This window comes from Salvelinus sp. IW2-2015, linkage group LG14, assembly GCF_002910315.2.
Source record: "Salvelinus sp. IW2-2015 linkage group LG14, ASM291031v2, whole genome shotgun sequence".
Classification (NCBI taxonomy): Eukaryota; Metazoa; Chordata; class Actinopteri; order Salmoniformes; family Salmonidae; genus Salvelinus; species Salvelinus sp. IW2-2015.
This window is the reverse complement of record NC_036854.1, coordinates 12,707,539-12,722,523: the sequence shown is the minus strand read 5'-3', so window position 1 is coordinate 12,722,523 and position 14,985 is coordinate 12,707,539. Positions and strand designations below refer to the sequence as shown.

Below are 14,985 nucleotides of genomic sequence, written 5' to 3'. Positions count from 1 at the left end.
AAACCCAGACGACGCTGGGCCAATTGTGTGCCGCCCTATGGGACTCCCAATCACAGCCTGTTGTGATACAGCCTGGATTCAAACCAGGGTGTCTGTAGTGACACCTCTAGCACTGAGATGCAGTGCCTTAGACCGCTGCGCCACTCCGGAGCCTCATATAAGTCTCATATAAGCCTGCCTACTACACATTCCTAAATGGTCACATTCCTACTAATGACAATTTTCTACACTAATCCTGAAATGATGAAGGGCACTTTGGGACCTTCCGTTAAGCACTTGAACTGAAAACTGAACACAGTGCATTTGTTTTTTTGCAGGCAGTAAATGTCCCTTTAAACCTAGTCCTGTCACTTCTGCTTTGCTCTCTTTATTCCCTATCACTTAGTTATGTGCTTCACTGTCCAGCTTTGTTCCTCTATTGTGGATTTAAAAAACTACCGCTTCTTAGACTTGCTTTCAATGAGAATTACAGATCTAAAAGTCACAGATCTATAAGTCACATTTCTATGTGAATTTGGTTGGTAGCTCAAAAAGTTACATATTGCAGCTTTAACCTAAACCCATACCAAACCCGTTATCATGCGAATGTTTATTTCTACACAATATTTCCTTGGGAAAAACAGACTACCATAATAATGTGTCAATAAGCAACATTTCAGCAAACACAATTCCAAAACTCATCCTCCTAAGTTCATATAGATACTTCCCTTTAAGTTTGAACAGAGGAGCTTCCTTAGCAACCTACCATGGTGCCAACAAATTGACAAATTGTGACGAATCATTGTTCATTACACAGTAAGATCACAATATGACAGATCATTCCCTGGCCATCAACAGGTTTTAACCGAGTGAAGAATATTTGGAAGGAACCCAAGGATGACAAAAAAAATCTGAAATATCCCAGACAAAACATATGTAATATTTCAATGTGTGCTGGAGTTTTGCATCACTACTAGACTGTAAAATTGGTCAGCTATGACACCAGAGGACTGATCCAAATCAGTTCCAACGCTACAATGACATGAACTGTCTGCAGTCATTCAGCATGAGACCGTTTCAGGCCGAGGGGAACAGTCCCGATGCATAATTATTTGTGTACAGTATTGTCCCGGTTCAATTACCCATACTGTCTCAATTAAATAAATTACATTCTCTCTGTGTCTGCATACAAATGCAATTATRTCAATAGACGAGCTAAACAGAGCTGCCAAAAGACATGAGACAAATGGGAAAGTGTGTGTTCTTAATCACTAAATGTTTTTTTGTGTCATGTAATTGAAGACTTATCAACACAAAATGAGAGCACATGATGGCTGCACACTCCTCCTGCCTGCTTTTGATCAAGTTAATGTAGAAAATATATGGGAAGTGTGATGTCAGTGTAACAATGTTCATGAAGTAAGACAAAGATAGTGTTTTGTTAATGAATTTCATCCCCCATGGTTTAGAGTGTTGGCAAATTCAGCTCTGACCTAATAGCAAAAACATTAAGGGTCAAGCCCAAATCATACATCAATATCAACATTGGAAATTCGGTCTAAATTCATTATAATGATATAAGGAAATGGGAAGTATGAAAACAGACCACAGTATTTACAGGTACAAGAACTTCCAGATGGCAAACTGTTATAAACAAGAACAAAACACAAAACTGAATCTCCCAACAGGTCTGAACATGACGCATCACTACAGCGTATTACACAATCATCCATTTCCATCATCAACATGAGTTATTGAGAACACTCTCCCGTTCACAGTCAACTAATTGACAAGGTAGTACTTTGGCAGCGCTCAAAAAAGGGGGTCACAATGCCTCAGTGCCTTCAGAAAGTATTCATACCTCTTGACCACAGGAGGTTGGTGGCACCTTAATTGGGGAGGACGGGCTCATGGTAATGGCAGGAGCAGAATGAGTGGACTGGTTCAAATATATCAAACACATGCTTTCCATGGTTTCCATGTGTTTGATACCATTGCATTCATTCTGTTCCAGCCATTACTATGATCCGTCCTACCCCCTTATTCCACATTTGTTGCGTTACAGCCTGAATTCAAAATTGATTAAATAAACTCAGCGAATAAACTCACTGTCAACTGTGTTTAATTTCAGCAAACTTAACATGTGTAAATATTCGTATGAACATAACAGGATTTAACAACTGAGACATAAACTGAACAAGTTCCACAGACATGTGACTAACAGAAATTGAATAATGTGTCCCTGAACAAAGGGGGGGYAAAATCAAAAAATCAAAAGAGAATGCCAAGAGTGTGCAAAGCTGTCATCAAGGCAAAGGGTGGCTACTTTGAAGAATCTAAAATCTAAAATATATTTTGATTTGTTTAACACTTTTTTGATCACTACAAAGCTCCATATGTGTTATTTCATCATCTTGATGTCTTCACTATTATTCTACAATGTAGAAAATACAAAAAATATAGAAAAATCCTTGAATGAGTAGGTGTCTCCAAACCTTTGACCATTACTGTAAGTATTCACACCCCTGAGTCAATACTTTGTAGAATCACCTTTGGCAGCGATTAAAGCTGTGGGTCTTTCTGGGTAAGTCTCTAAGAGATTTCCACCCCTGGATTTTGCAACATTTGCCKATTTTCTCTTTTCAAAATTCTTAAAGCTCTGTGAAATTGGTTGTTGATAATTGCTAGACAACCATTGTCAGGTCTTGCCATATATTTTCAAAACTGTAACTCAGGAACATGCACTGTCTTCTTGGTAAGCAACTCCAGTGTATATTTGGCTTTGTGTTTAAGGTTATTGTCCTGCTGAAAGGTGAATTCATCTCCCAGTGTCTGGTGGAAAGCAGGCTGAACCAGGTTTTCCTCTAGGATTTTGCCTGTGCTTAGCTCCATTCTGTTTCTTTTTTATCCTGAAAAACTCCCCAGTCCTTAACGATTACAAGCATAGCCATAACATGATGCAGCCACCACTATGCTTGAAAATACGGAGAGTGGTACTCAATAATGTGTTGTATTGGATTTGCCCCAAACATAACACTTTGTATTCATGACAAAATGTGAATTACTTTGCCACATTTTTTGCAGTATTACTTTAGTGCCTTGTTTAAAAACAGGATGCATGTTTTGGAATACTTTTATTATATATAGGCTTCCTTCTTTTCACTCATTTAAAATTCATGTTAAACACTATTATTGCAACTTAAAACTATCCATGCAACTTATTATGTGACTTGTTAAGCACATTTTTACTCCTGAACTTATTTAGGCTTGCCATGAGAAAGGGGTTGAATACTTATTGACTCAAAACATTTTAGCTTTACATTTGTAATTATTTTCTCAAAGAAACTGACATTTTGTGGTATTGTGTYTATGCCAGTGACAAAAATCTCTATTTAATCAATTTTAAATTCAGTCTGTAACACAATAAAATGTGGAAAAAGTCAAGGGGTGTGAATAATTTCTGAAAGCACTGTACCTACACTCTAATTCTCTGTTCCCATAGGTTAACACTTTGGAGAGCCCTTTTTGGTTCCAGGTAGAACCCTTTTGGGTTCCATGTATAACTATTTTCACAGAGGGTTCTACCTGGAACCAAAAAGGGTTCTCCAATGGGAACAGCCAAACAACCCTTTTGGAACCCTTTTTTAAATTTAGAGTGTAGGATTCGATTTGTCAATCACTACTTCTAATAAGTATTCTACTGTCATAGATAGTARAGTGATGAAAACCACGGCCTCTGATGAGTTTGGTAACTGTTTGGGTCAGGCCTGAACAAGAACACCTGTGTATTAGAGGAGCATAGTTGTGCATGCATCTCTAGACACAGAGTAGACATGTTGTTCTGGATGGAACCCTGGCACTGCAGGACACCACAAACCGTCCCCACGACAACAGTAGCTCTTTCAGCCAAACAGCACGGCCCACTCCCTCCCATTCTGAGTCTGAACAGTAGACTACACTTCAGAACAAAGAACACTTCACATTTACCAAACAATCCTTGGGCTGTTAACAGTGCACATTTATGTGTGATTGAACTTGCGTCTTTGGTTATTTTCAGATGCACCTTTTATGAGCAGCAAAAAGACCTTGAGGAAACATTCAATAAGCTAAGGTGACCAGATTTTGGAAATTAAAATGTTTGCAATAGTCCTTTCAAATATTTGTATTAATTATAACACAGAAATGGATTACCCGTCGTGGACATTTTTGGGGACAGCTCTAGCCGGAGTCAGGCCACCAAAACCATGGACTGTCCCCAGAAATTGGGGGAGTCTGGTCACCCTACAATAAGAAGTGGCTTGTAACTAGACCTATTACAAAACCACATCTGGATTGTGTCTAAGTCAGGGAGAATTCCAATACAACTAGCTAATAATGGAATGCATTACTACAATATTGTTTAAAGAAAGCCTAATTCTCCAAAGCAAAGAACACACGTTTTGGTATCAAAGCAGAAGTCTGGCACTCAGCCCTTATTAGAGACTAATGAACAGTRGCTACCCAGCACACAAACACAACATTTCCTCTCAGAGGACTCTGAATATATGTGTTCCACTGACGACAGCAGTGACCTGCTCTTTCGCTGTTGTTTTTCCCTCCACCACCTCAGATGAGGTGGATTACATGTACAATTTCCAGATCATTGTTGAAATATATATCAAGAGGGACTTTGGGCAAACGGAGCGGTGTCAGAATCAGTGTTTTTGTGCATGTTATCAGCTTGTTGCAGACTGCTCCCTGCCCCCACTTCCTGTCTCTCAGCCAGGAAACCAATGACTGGGCCTGGACACACTACTACAGCCAACCTGCACACTGAGCCCACTGTCCTAGCACACAGCACTGACACATGTCAACAGAAAACCCTGGCCAGACCATGTGTTACACTAACATACCAGTACACTAGCATGACCACTACATGTTTATGGAACATTACCTGTTTTCATATCCACAACTTTTACACATTTCTGCCCAAAATAGTTTCTCTGAATAGTACAACGGATGGTGGTAACAGAACTTGAGAATAAATCAACAACATCAACATGGGCTGTAGAATGGAATGCCAGATACAAAAATGCTAAGTCAAATTCTGTTTAAAGTAGCCTTAATCTTGGTTATATCCTAATAGAAGACAAGTGTCCTCTTTACATATTCACATCTGTTTTAAATAGCACAACCATATTTCTATGTATTTCTTTTGAGGAGCTTGCTTTATGAGTAAGTACACACCAACATGAACAAATATGAGAAAAGAGTACGGGTAATACATCTATTAAAGTTTTAGAAAATCTACTTACACAAATTGTTCTTCATGAGCACTTCGGCACGCAATGCAGAAGCAGAGTGAGGAAGTGGTAAAGGACTCAGAATACGTTGACATGAAACTCAACTCAGGAACTTGATTAGCCAACCACCTTCACAAAACACAGCAAGAAAAAAGTGACATTTTGAACACAAGCTGTGCAATGAGAAAGGTCTATGACCCGTACTCCACTTTGTGATTTTGGCCTAGTTTTCAGGAAGAATTCATAAGATCAAAGGAGTAATTTTTTTTTTAACCTTTCTACACATGCTATACAGACAACACTATTTCATACAATCTTTTGACAGTGAAGCATCAATGCAGAGGGAAACATAATCAAGGTACCAGCTTTATTACAGAACAGTTGAAGCCTGCTTCCTTCCAGACAGCTAGTAAATCTGCCTCTATGTTCACCATTAGACTTGCTGACTGGGATGTTTAAGTGCACTTCTAAAACCATGGATTTAGGTTACTTGTTAATTAGCCTCTTTAATTGGGTGTTTTGTCTGACCTTCTGTCTGTATCCATATAGATCAATAATGTTAGTCTAAGTCTACATTTTAGACTGCGTCTGGGCAGCCAGACTAGACCCATGGTCTCTATTCCAAGGCCTCTACAATATCCCCCGGTCAATTCATTATCATGGTCATTCCAGAAGCTTTCAGCTCCACTTTGAAGTTAAAACAGAAGTCAACTAAACTTCTACAATGGATCTCTCCAGCTCTTACGTCCCTCTCTCCCCTCTTTCTCCACTAGATAAGAACATATAGATGCTGTTTTGGGAAGTTGGAGCTGTCGTTCAGTGTGAAATTTCAAGGAAGCTGAAAGTTGGTACTCAGAAGAGTCTTTCTACACAGTAAGGGTTCCTTAGTCGGCAGTTATTTTTTCAGTGTTAGATTCCGGCTTGTCAGTGCAACAGTGTGGGTGCATTGCCCAACTTTTTACATGACACAGCGCAGTAACAACAGTCTCATACACAGTTGAATCCATCTCAGACAAATAGTACTTGCAGTCTTATCAATATTATCCTCATGTGTAAGACTGAATCCAAACCATGACCATATTGAGTTTAAAAAATGTTGAATGCACAATGTTGTCAAACTCAGAGACAGCTAGCTTGGAGGTGTTGTCAGTCACATTAGCCTGCATGAGTTCATACCTCAGGCCTCCAGCTCTTCTGTCAGGAATGATCATTTTCAGCCTTCTCCCCTCTGTTCCTGCAGCACCCATGCAAAAACAAGCCTGTGAAATATCTCCACTGTGTTTATGTAACTGTGTACAGACTGCCAGAGGCACGCAGGCCAGCCTTTCACTGCTGCTCATTCCTATGCAACCCACAGATCTAGTACCACAAGTTTTAGAGGCACGTTGGAGTACATTCGGAATCTGAAATGGTTTTTCGCAGCTAGTGATTATCTGTCATCTGTTCCAGATCTGCCAAGCCAGTTAGAACAGGAAGGGGCTGTTCTAAGATGCATTCTTATAGGAATGAAAGAAAGGAGATAATCAGTCATGACTGTGATACAGTACTTTATGTCCTAAAATATCAGATAAAGACAATTTTCCCAAGCAGTTGATAAGTTCTAAAACAAAAAGTAGACCAGACTTACCCTAAAAGATGATCCTCCAAATTGAAAGACAAACCCTGAGGAATAACAGAAATCTCAACCGCAAAGAATAAACTGAGGACAAAAGCAAAACAGTCTGTTGAATTGAACAAAGACCTCTACACAGGAGAGTACCAAGACATGTGCATTTGYCACATAGCAACTCCGTCAGCTGTTCAGACTGCCAAAACCTGCTGAGAGGAACTAGCACTGTGGCTAATAAGTTCTACATTAGCACTTTACATTTCAATAAGGAATACAATCATTCAGGACTTTCACCTCTTCGAAATTGAATAGGTATAGGTCATTTTATTATAAAAMAAAGTATTATAGGTCAAACGGCAAATTCTCAAAGTACAGCAATTCTAAAAGCTGTGAATATTATGAGCACATGCACTTCACATGACATATTATACCTGTGCCAATATTATTCTGACAAAACATTCAATCCTTTGAACTGAGACTAGAAGAACCTCAGAAATACTGTAGAGGACAAATGAGAAATACAATGCTCCTGAAAATCAGAATAAAACTGCTGGAAAACAAGAGAAGGCTGACATCATGCAGTGATTGGGTGAGGTATGTGGTAGTAGACAGATGGGCGGATGGCTAATCAATGTCTCTTCATTATTGATGAGGCTGCTTCTTCATCTGCAGGAAGTTAGGATCCATTAACTCCTCGTCTTACCTCCTGTTGTCACCCACCTCCGACCTTCCTCCATTAACATCACCAGCACACCACCTCACTGGGGACGGTCTGGCTGTCTGGCCGACATTGAGCAGTCTGACCTACACCAACTAGAACAAAAGACATGCTTCAGCAAGTTGGGTCGATATGATTGTAATGTGTGCAGTGCATCTCCATACGTTACCTTTATGCAAGTGGCTGGTTCGTAGAGCCTCTTCGGTTTGTCGTTCCTAGGGAGATCTGGTTGATTTGTTTCCATCTTCTTAAATGTTACTTATGAGAAGTGATGGATTGATACTATTAGTGTCCTTGCCTAAACTCAGCCAACACATCTTATAACGAAACCGGACGAGACCCAAATGCAGACACAGGAGGCAGATGGTTTGAGTCTCTGATATTTATTAATAGACAAGGGGCAGGCAAGAGGCAGGTCGAGGACAGGCAGAAGTTCGTAAACCAGGTCAGAGTCAGATGGGTACAGAACGGCAAGCAGGCTCGAGGTCAGGGCAGGCAGAATAATATGGCAGGCGGGCTCAGGGCAGGCCAGAAAAGGTCGGAACTGGGAGGACTAGAAAACAGGTACTAGACAAACAGGAGTGTGGAAAAACACGCTGGTAGGCTTGACGAGACTAACTGGCAACAGACAAACATAAACCACTGGTATAAATACACAGAGGATAATGGGAACAAATGGGAGACACCTGGAGGGGGGTGGAGACAAGCACAAGACAGGTGAAACAGATCAGGGTGTGACAGTACTCCCCCCCCCCCCCCCCTCTAGGTGCACCACCTGGCGTCCTACGCGGTCACATACCTGGTTGACCGGGATGCCGGCGGTGAAAGTCAGCGATGAGGGCCGTGTCCAGGATGTCCTTAGCGGGGACCCAGCACCTCTCCTCCGGGCCATAACCCTCCCAGTCAACCAGGTACTGGAAAGCCCTGCTCCGAGGTCGAACACTCAGGAGGCGCCTCACCATGTATGCCGGATGGCCATCGATGAGACGGGGAGGGGAGGGGAAGGGGGGGGCCTGGAAACAGATCAGGGTGTGACACATCTTCCATACTTCCTCCGATCCCATTAGCTTTTGCTGAGGAGCTTTCATGAAGCTTCCCTTTGGAATGCCATCCATGTAGTCATGACAACAGCCATGCTCCCTTTGGTGCTCTGCTTTCTGGAAGTGGTTAAGAAGATGAAACCATTACGTACCACATCATAATCATAATACATAGCTTCAGGCAAATGTAGGGCCATGTCAGTTATCACCCATATTGATTGGTGCCTGCCTTTTATGACTGAATGAACATAACTTCTGCCTACAGCAATATTGCAAGTTTTCATGGAGCGTGTGATATTGCCCATTCCATGGTGAAAATGTGCCATTTGCAGCCTCATATGAACAAATTAGTCATATTTAAGTTTTACTACCTCATATAACAGCATTATTTCAGGGGCAGCAGGTAGCCTAGTGGTTAGAGCGTTGGGCCAGTTACCGTAAAGGTTGCTGGATCGAATCCCTGAGCCTATGAGGTAGAAATCTGTCGTTCTGCCCCTGAACAAGGCAGTTAACCCACTGTTCCCCGGTAGGCTGTCATTGTAAATAAGAATTTGTTCTTAACTGACTTGCCTAGTCAAATTAAAAAAATATTGTGACACAAGATAGGTTTCATTTAGAGAATAAATAGTTTCACTAGATTGTTTTTATGGCATAATTCCTGTTCAATAGCCAGCAGCATGACATCAAGTCAATAATGAATCTCATTATCAAACACTGATCTGCATATTTATACAAATTCGTGAGAATACAACACACACGCATGCATGTACACACACGGTGACAAGTCACAAATAATATTCAGTACATTACTGTTTCAAACATTGTGTCATTTTTGCTTTTTTCACTGACTCCTTGTCCCAGGCCACATCCAAATCATCATCATCGAAGTTGGAGGAGCTGAACACAGAGAAGCCAGAGAAAAGGCCTTCAGAGCCCAGCTCAAAACACTTCCTCTTTTTAGGGTTGGCAGCAGAATCTCCAGCAGGGGTCTGGCCCTTACTGTTGACTGTCTAAGTCTTTGCCTCCACTAACCCCTGCCTCAGTCCTATCCTCTGTAGAGGCTTTAGCTTGCGTCCCTGTCCTCTGCTGTATGTTGGTGATTGCTTGTGTCCTTGTGTCCTGGTGCCCTGCTTTAAGCTCTATGGAGGAGGTTACCTGAGCATCTGATGTAGGAGTTGTTTTGGGGTTGTAACTTCCTGGTCTTTTGTGGTTGTGAAGGAGAAGCTGTAGAGTTTGGCCAGGGTAGAGGCCGCCACAGTGGGCTTTGGGTGGTCTGGCTGTAATGGGGGTGGTGGTGGCTCTGTGGGGGTTGTTGATGTAGTTCTGTTCTCACCAGGAGCCATGCTGCTTGGTCTGCTCAGCAGCTGCTGGCGTTTCTGCTCTGTCCCATGATCCCCCCCACCACCACCACTTCCCTCTGCCCTGGGACCACTGACCTCTGGGCTCAGGTCACATGACACCTCAGTGAAAAAGTATTTTTCGGCAGACTGAACCCTCAGTCTCAGCTTCTTGGCTGCACTGTTGCCCTCTGCTGGCCTGTCTTTGTAACACTGTTTCTCACTCTTTCCCTTTTCTGTTCTGTCTTTCTCTGTCGCAGAAGAAGCTGTGTTACGATTGTCTCTGTTCTGTGGGTTTGCTTTTCTATGTGGACCTCTATTCTCTGTGTGAAAGTCTGAGCTGTCAGGATAAGGGCAGAGGTTTAGTGTGGGACATCTTCTCTCTTGGCTTAAATGTGAACCCTGTGAACTATGAGTGCAGTTCTTCTTCCCATGCCCCCACAGTATCAGAGGGGTCCTGGTCTCCAGACGGAAGGTTACAAGGGACATTGTTCTTCTTTGAGTTGCATTTCTTCCCTGCTCTAGATGGTCTATGAGGTCTTTGCTGGTGCTGCCTCCTCCCACAGATTCCTTTGCCTGCAGGGGAACATTAGTCATCTCTCTGAGCCGTTTGTCTCGCAACTTCTTAGACACCTTCTGTACCACAGAGCTGGATGTGTCTTTAACTACTTTAACTAGCTCTCCCTACAGCTCTCCCTTCAGCTCTCCCTACTTTTTTTTCACCTTTATTTAACCAGGTAGGCAAGTTGAGAACAAGTTCTCATTTACAACTGCGACCTGGCCAAGATAAAGCAAAGCAGTTCGACACATATAACAACACAGAGTTACACATGGAGTAAAACAAACATACAGTCAATAATACAGTAGAAAAATAAGTCTATACACAAATGTGAGCAAATGAGGTGAGAAGGGAGTAGATGACAGTAGATGAGTGTGCAAAGTAGAAATATGGGGTTGCAAAGGAGCAAATAAATAAATAAATACAGTAGGGAAGAGGGAGTTGTATGGGCTATTTATAGATGGGCTATGTACAGGTGCAGTGATCTGTGAGCTGTTCTGACAGCTGGTGCTTAAAGCTAGTGAGGGAGATAAGTGTTTCCAGTTTCAAGAATTTTTGTAGTTCGTTCCAGTCATTGGCAGCAGAGAACTGGAAGGAGGCGGCCAAATGAGGAATTGACTTTGGGTGACAAGTGAGATATATCTGCTGGAACGCTTGCTACGGGGGTGCGTGGGCAGCTATGGTGACCAGCGAGCAGAGATAAGGCGGACTTTACCTAGCAGGGTCTTGTAGATGACCTGGAGCCAGTGGTTTGGCGACGAGTATGAAGCGAGGGCCAGCCAACGAGAGCGTACAGGTCCGCAGAAGTATACAGAATGGTGTCGTCTGCGTAGAGATGGATCAGAGACTCACCAGCAGCAAGAGCAACATCATTGATATATACAGAGAAGAGAGTCGGCCAAGAATTGAACCCTGTGGCACCCCCATAGAGATGCCAGAGGCCCGGACAACAGGCCCTCAGATTTGACACACTGAAGAACTCTGTCGGAGAAGTAGTTGGTGAACCAGGCGAGGCAATCATGTTGAATAACCAAGGCTGTTGAGTCTGCCGATGAGGATGTGGTGATTGACAGAGTCGAAAGCCTTGGCCAGGTCAATGAATACGGCTGCACAGTATTGTTTCTCTTATCAATGGCGGTTAAGATATCGTTTTGAACCTTGAACCTACAGCTCCCCCTACAGCTCTCCCTACAGCTCCCCTTACAGCTCTCCATATAGCTCTCCCTACAGCTCCCCTACAGCTCCCCCTACAGCTCTCCCTACAGCTCCCCTTACAGCTCTCCCTATAGCCTCTCCCTAAAGCTCCCCCTACAGCTCTCCCTACAGCTCTCCCTATAGCTCTCCCTACAGCTCCCCCCCACAGCTCTCCCTTAGCTCCCCTACAGCTCCCCCTAAGCTCTCCCTACAGCTCCCCTTACAGCTCTCCCTATAGCTCTCCCTAAAGCTCCCCCTACAGCTCCCTTACAGCCTCTCCCTATAGCTCTCCCTAAAGCTCCCCCTACAGTCTCCCTACAAGCTCTCCCTATAGCTCTCCATACAGCTCCCCCTACAGCTCTCCCTATAGCTCCCCCTACAGCTCCCCCTACAGCTCTCCCTACAGCTCCCCTTACAGCTCTCCCTACAGCTCCCTCTACCGATCTCTCTCTACCGCCTCCTCCACAGCAGTTTTCCTTGGCATCTTATCGCACACAGGCGATCTCCCACTCTTGCGTGCAGCACCACTGTTGCCTGGCAACGACCGGGGGGTGGTCGGGGGGGGGTTGGCAGGTTTCGGACCTGCTTTGAGGAAGAGTTGTGGTTGTCTTGTGTGGATGTTGCGGTTGTGTTGTGTGGATGATGTAATGGGTGAGGTGATGATGGGTGAGGTGGTGTCTCCTCACCCATCTGGGCCAGCCAGTGAGTGGAACCAGTCCAGTCCACTCTCTGAGTCTGTGGTGATGTCAGAGCTCCCCGGCCACCTTATCGGAGCATTAGAGCTCTTCTCTACGTAATGACAACCAATGCTCAGATCATTGTGTTGTGCAGAGGAGTACATTTTTCTGTTCTACTTTAGGGGAGCATGGCTCATTATTCTGCAGCCTAAAGAAAGCACAATGACTCACTGTATATGAGAGGGAAATCTTACTCCTTCACAGAGAATTGTATTCAGTACTTTCACTGGGCTAGGGTTTAGAGATTATATGTTGGTGGGGAGATGTTATAAATGGGATTTATACTGAACAAAAATATAAACGCAACATGTAAAGTGTTGGTCCCATGTTTCATGAGCTGAAATTAAAGATCCCAGAAATGTTCCATACGCACAAAAGCTTATTTCTCTCAAATTTTGTGCACAAATTTGTTTACATCCCTGTTAGTGAGAATTTCTCCTTTGCCAAGATAATCCATCCACCTGACAGGTGTGGCATATCAAGAATCTGAATAAACAGCATGGTCATTACATAGGTGCACCTTGTGCTGGGGACAATAAAAGGCCACTCTAAAATGTGCAGTTTTGTCACACAACACAATGCCACAGATGTCTCATGTTTTGTTGGCATGCTGACTGCAGGAATTTCCACCAGAGCTGTTGACAGATAACTGAATGATAATTTCTCTACCATAAGCTGCCTCCAACGTAATTTTAGAGAATTTGGTAGTACTTCCAACCAGCCTCACAACCGCAGACCAGGTGTAACCATGCCAGCCCAGGACCTCAACATRCGGCTTCTTCACCTGCGGAATCGTCTGAGACCAGCGCTTCGGACAGCTGATGAAACTGTGGATTTGCACAACCAAAGAATTTCTGCACAAACTGTCAGAAACCGTCTCAGGGAAGCTCATCTGCGTGCTTGTCATCCACACCAGGGTCTTGACCTGACTGCAGTTCGGCGTGTCGTATGCGACTTCAGTGGGCAAATACTCACCTTCAATGGCCACTGGCATGCTGGAGAAGTGTGATCTTCACAGATGAATCCCAGTTTCAACTGTACCGAGCCGATAGCAGGCAACATGTATGGCGTTGTGTGGGTGAGCAGTTTGCTGATGTCAACGTTGTGAACAGAGTGCCCCATGGTGGCGGTGGGGTTATGGTATGGGCAGGTATAAGCTATGGACAACGAACAGAATTGCATTTTATCGATGGCAATTTGAATGCACAGAGAAACCGTGACGAGATCCCGAGGCCCATTGTCGTGCCATTCATCCGCCGCCATCAACTCATGTTTCAGCATGATAATGCACGATACCATGTCGCAAGGATCTGTACACAATTCGTGGAAGCTGAAAATGTCCCAATTCTTCCATGGCCTGCATACTAACCACATATGTTACCCCTTGAGCATGTTTGGGAMGCTCTGGATCGATGTGTATGACAGCGTGTTCCAGTTCCAATATCCAGCAACTTCGTACAGCCATTGAAGATGAGTGGGACAACATTCCACAGGCCACAATCAACAGCCTGATCAACTCTATGTGAAGGAGATGTGTCGCGCTACATGAGGCAGGTACTGCTGACTGAGGTTGTCAGGAAATGACATGTGCAGAGCATTTCTAACTCCCAGGAGAGCGCCCCCTAAGGCGCAGACACACAACCAATCTCCCAGACACTTGCATTTCCATTTCCATTTCATGTGATGCGTGTCATGAAGTGTTGGGCTAATGACATTACCATATACACTCAATGAAATTGTAAAATGTAACGACATATAGCGGTTTCCTAGCTGCATAGAGCACTCCGTGACGGAGACCTCGACAACAGCATCCTCCACAGTGACAGTGTCTGGAAACATCAACCTGGCACGTGCTGCAAGGACCAAGAGAAACATAATAAGCTGTTTGATCACATATGAACGACTATAGTATAAAACATTCATACAATAAATATGATAATAAATATGAATTATTACAGTTTCAGTAAATACTAAACACCTTAGTAAATGAACTAAACCTAATTGAGTGCAGAAGGAAAATAATGATATTATATTTGTCCCGTGCTCTGCCAGGTGGCTGAGGCTCTCCGGCATGCGGTGGGTGGTGTGGGCTGCGTTCCTGCTGTCACTTTGCTTCTACAACTGGTAGTAGCCTCTGGACAGAATGGAGTTGGCCTCCTCAGACACCCGCGGTTGCAGCCCCTTGGTAAGGCAGAAATAGGCCTTCATCTTCTCCATGCACCACAGAGACTCCTATGACTGGCTGGGAGCTCCTGGAGGGCAGATGAAGGGGTTATTATTATCAGGGTCGTATTCATTATCAAAACAAATTTGTATTTGTCACATGTGCCGAATACAACAGACCTTACCGTGAAATGCTTACTTACAAGTCACCAGACAGAAGGACTGTTTGTTAAGAATTGTTTTCAGTTGCAAAACTTTTTGCTACATTTTCCCGTAATGATTAGGACCCAGCCTTCAGTAACCACAGCTCTGAGTGGTCGTCTTGATAATGACACAGAGCACCGATTAAACTGGGGCGATGACGTAG

The 14,985-nt window shown here is 43.6% G+C and overlaps 1 protein-coding gene and 1 pseudogene across 1 annotated transcript in view; both read right to left on the bottom strand.

Moving 5' to 3' along the window:
* LOC111972670 (centrosomal protein of 85 kDa-like) overlaps positions 1–5,355 on the bottom strand; it is an 82,129-nt gene extending 76,774 nt beyond the window's left edge. The window contains exon 1 of the mRNA XM_023999696.1: positions 5,274–5,355. Within this exon, the coding sequence (XP_023855464.1) occupies positions 5,274–5,289 (16 nt within the window). The 5' untranslated portion in view covers positions 5,290–5,355. The remainder of the gene's footprint in view (positions 1–5,273) is intronic.
* A 3,024-nt stretch (positions 5,356–8,379) lies between these two features.
* LOC139022643 (DNA helicase MCM9-like) lies at positions 8,380–13,577 on the bottom strand (annotated as a pseudogene).
* Between the last annotated feature and the right edge of the window lie 1,408 nt (positions 13,578–14,985).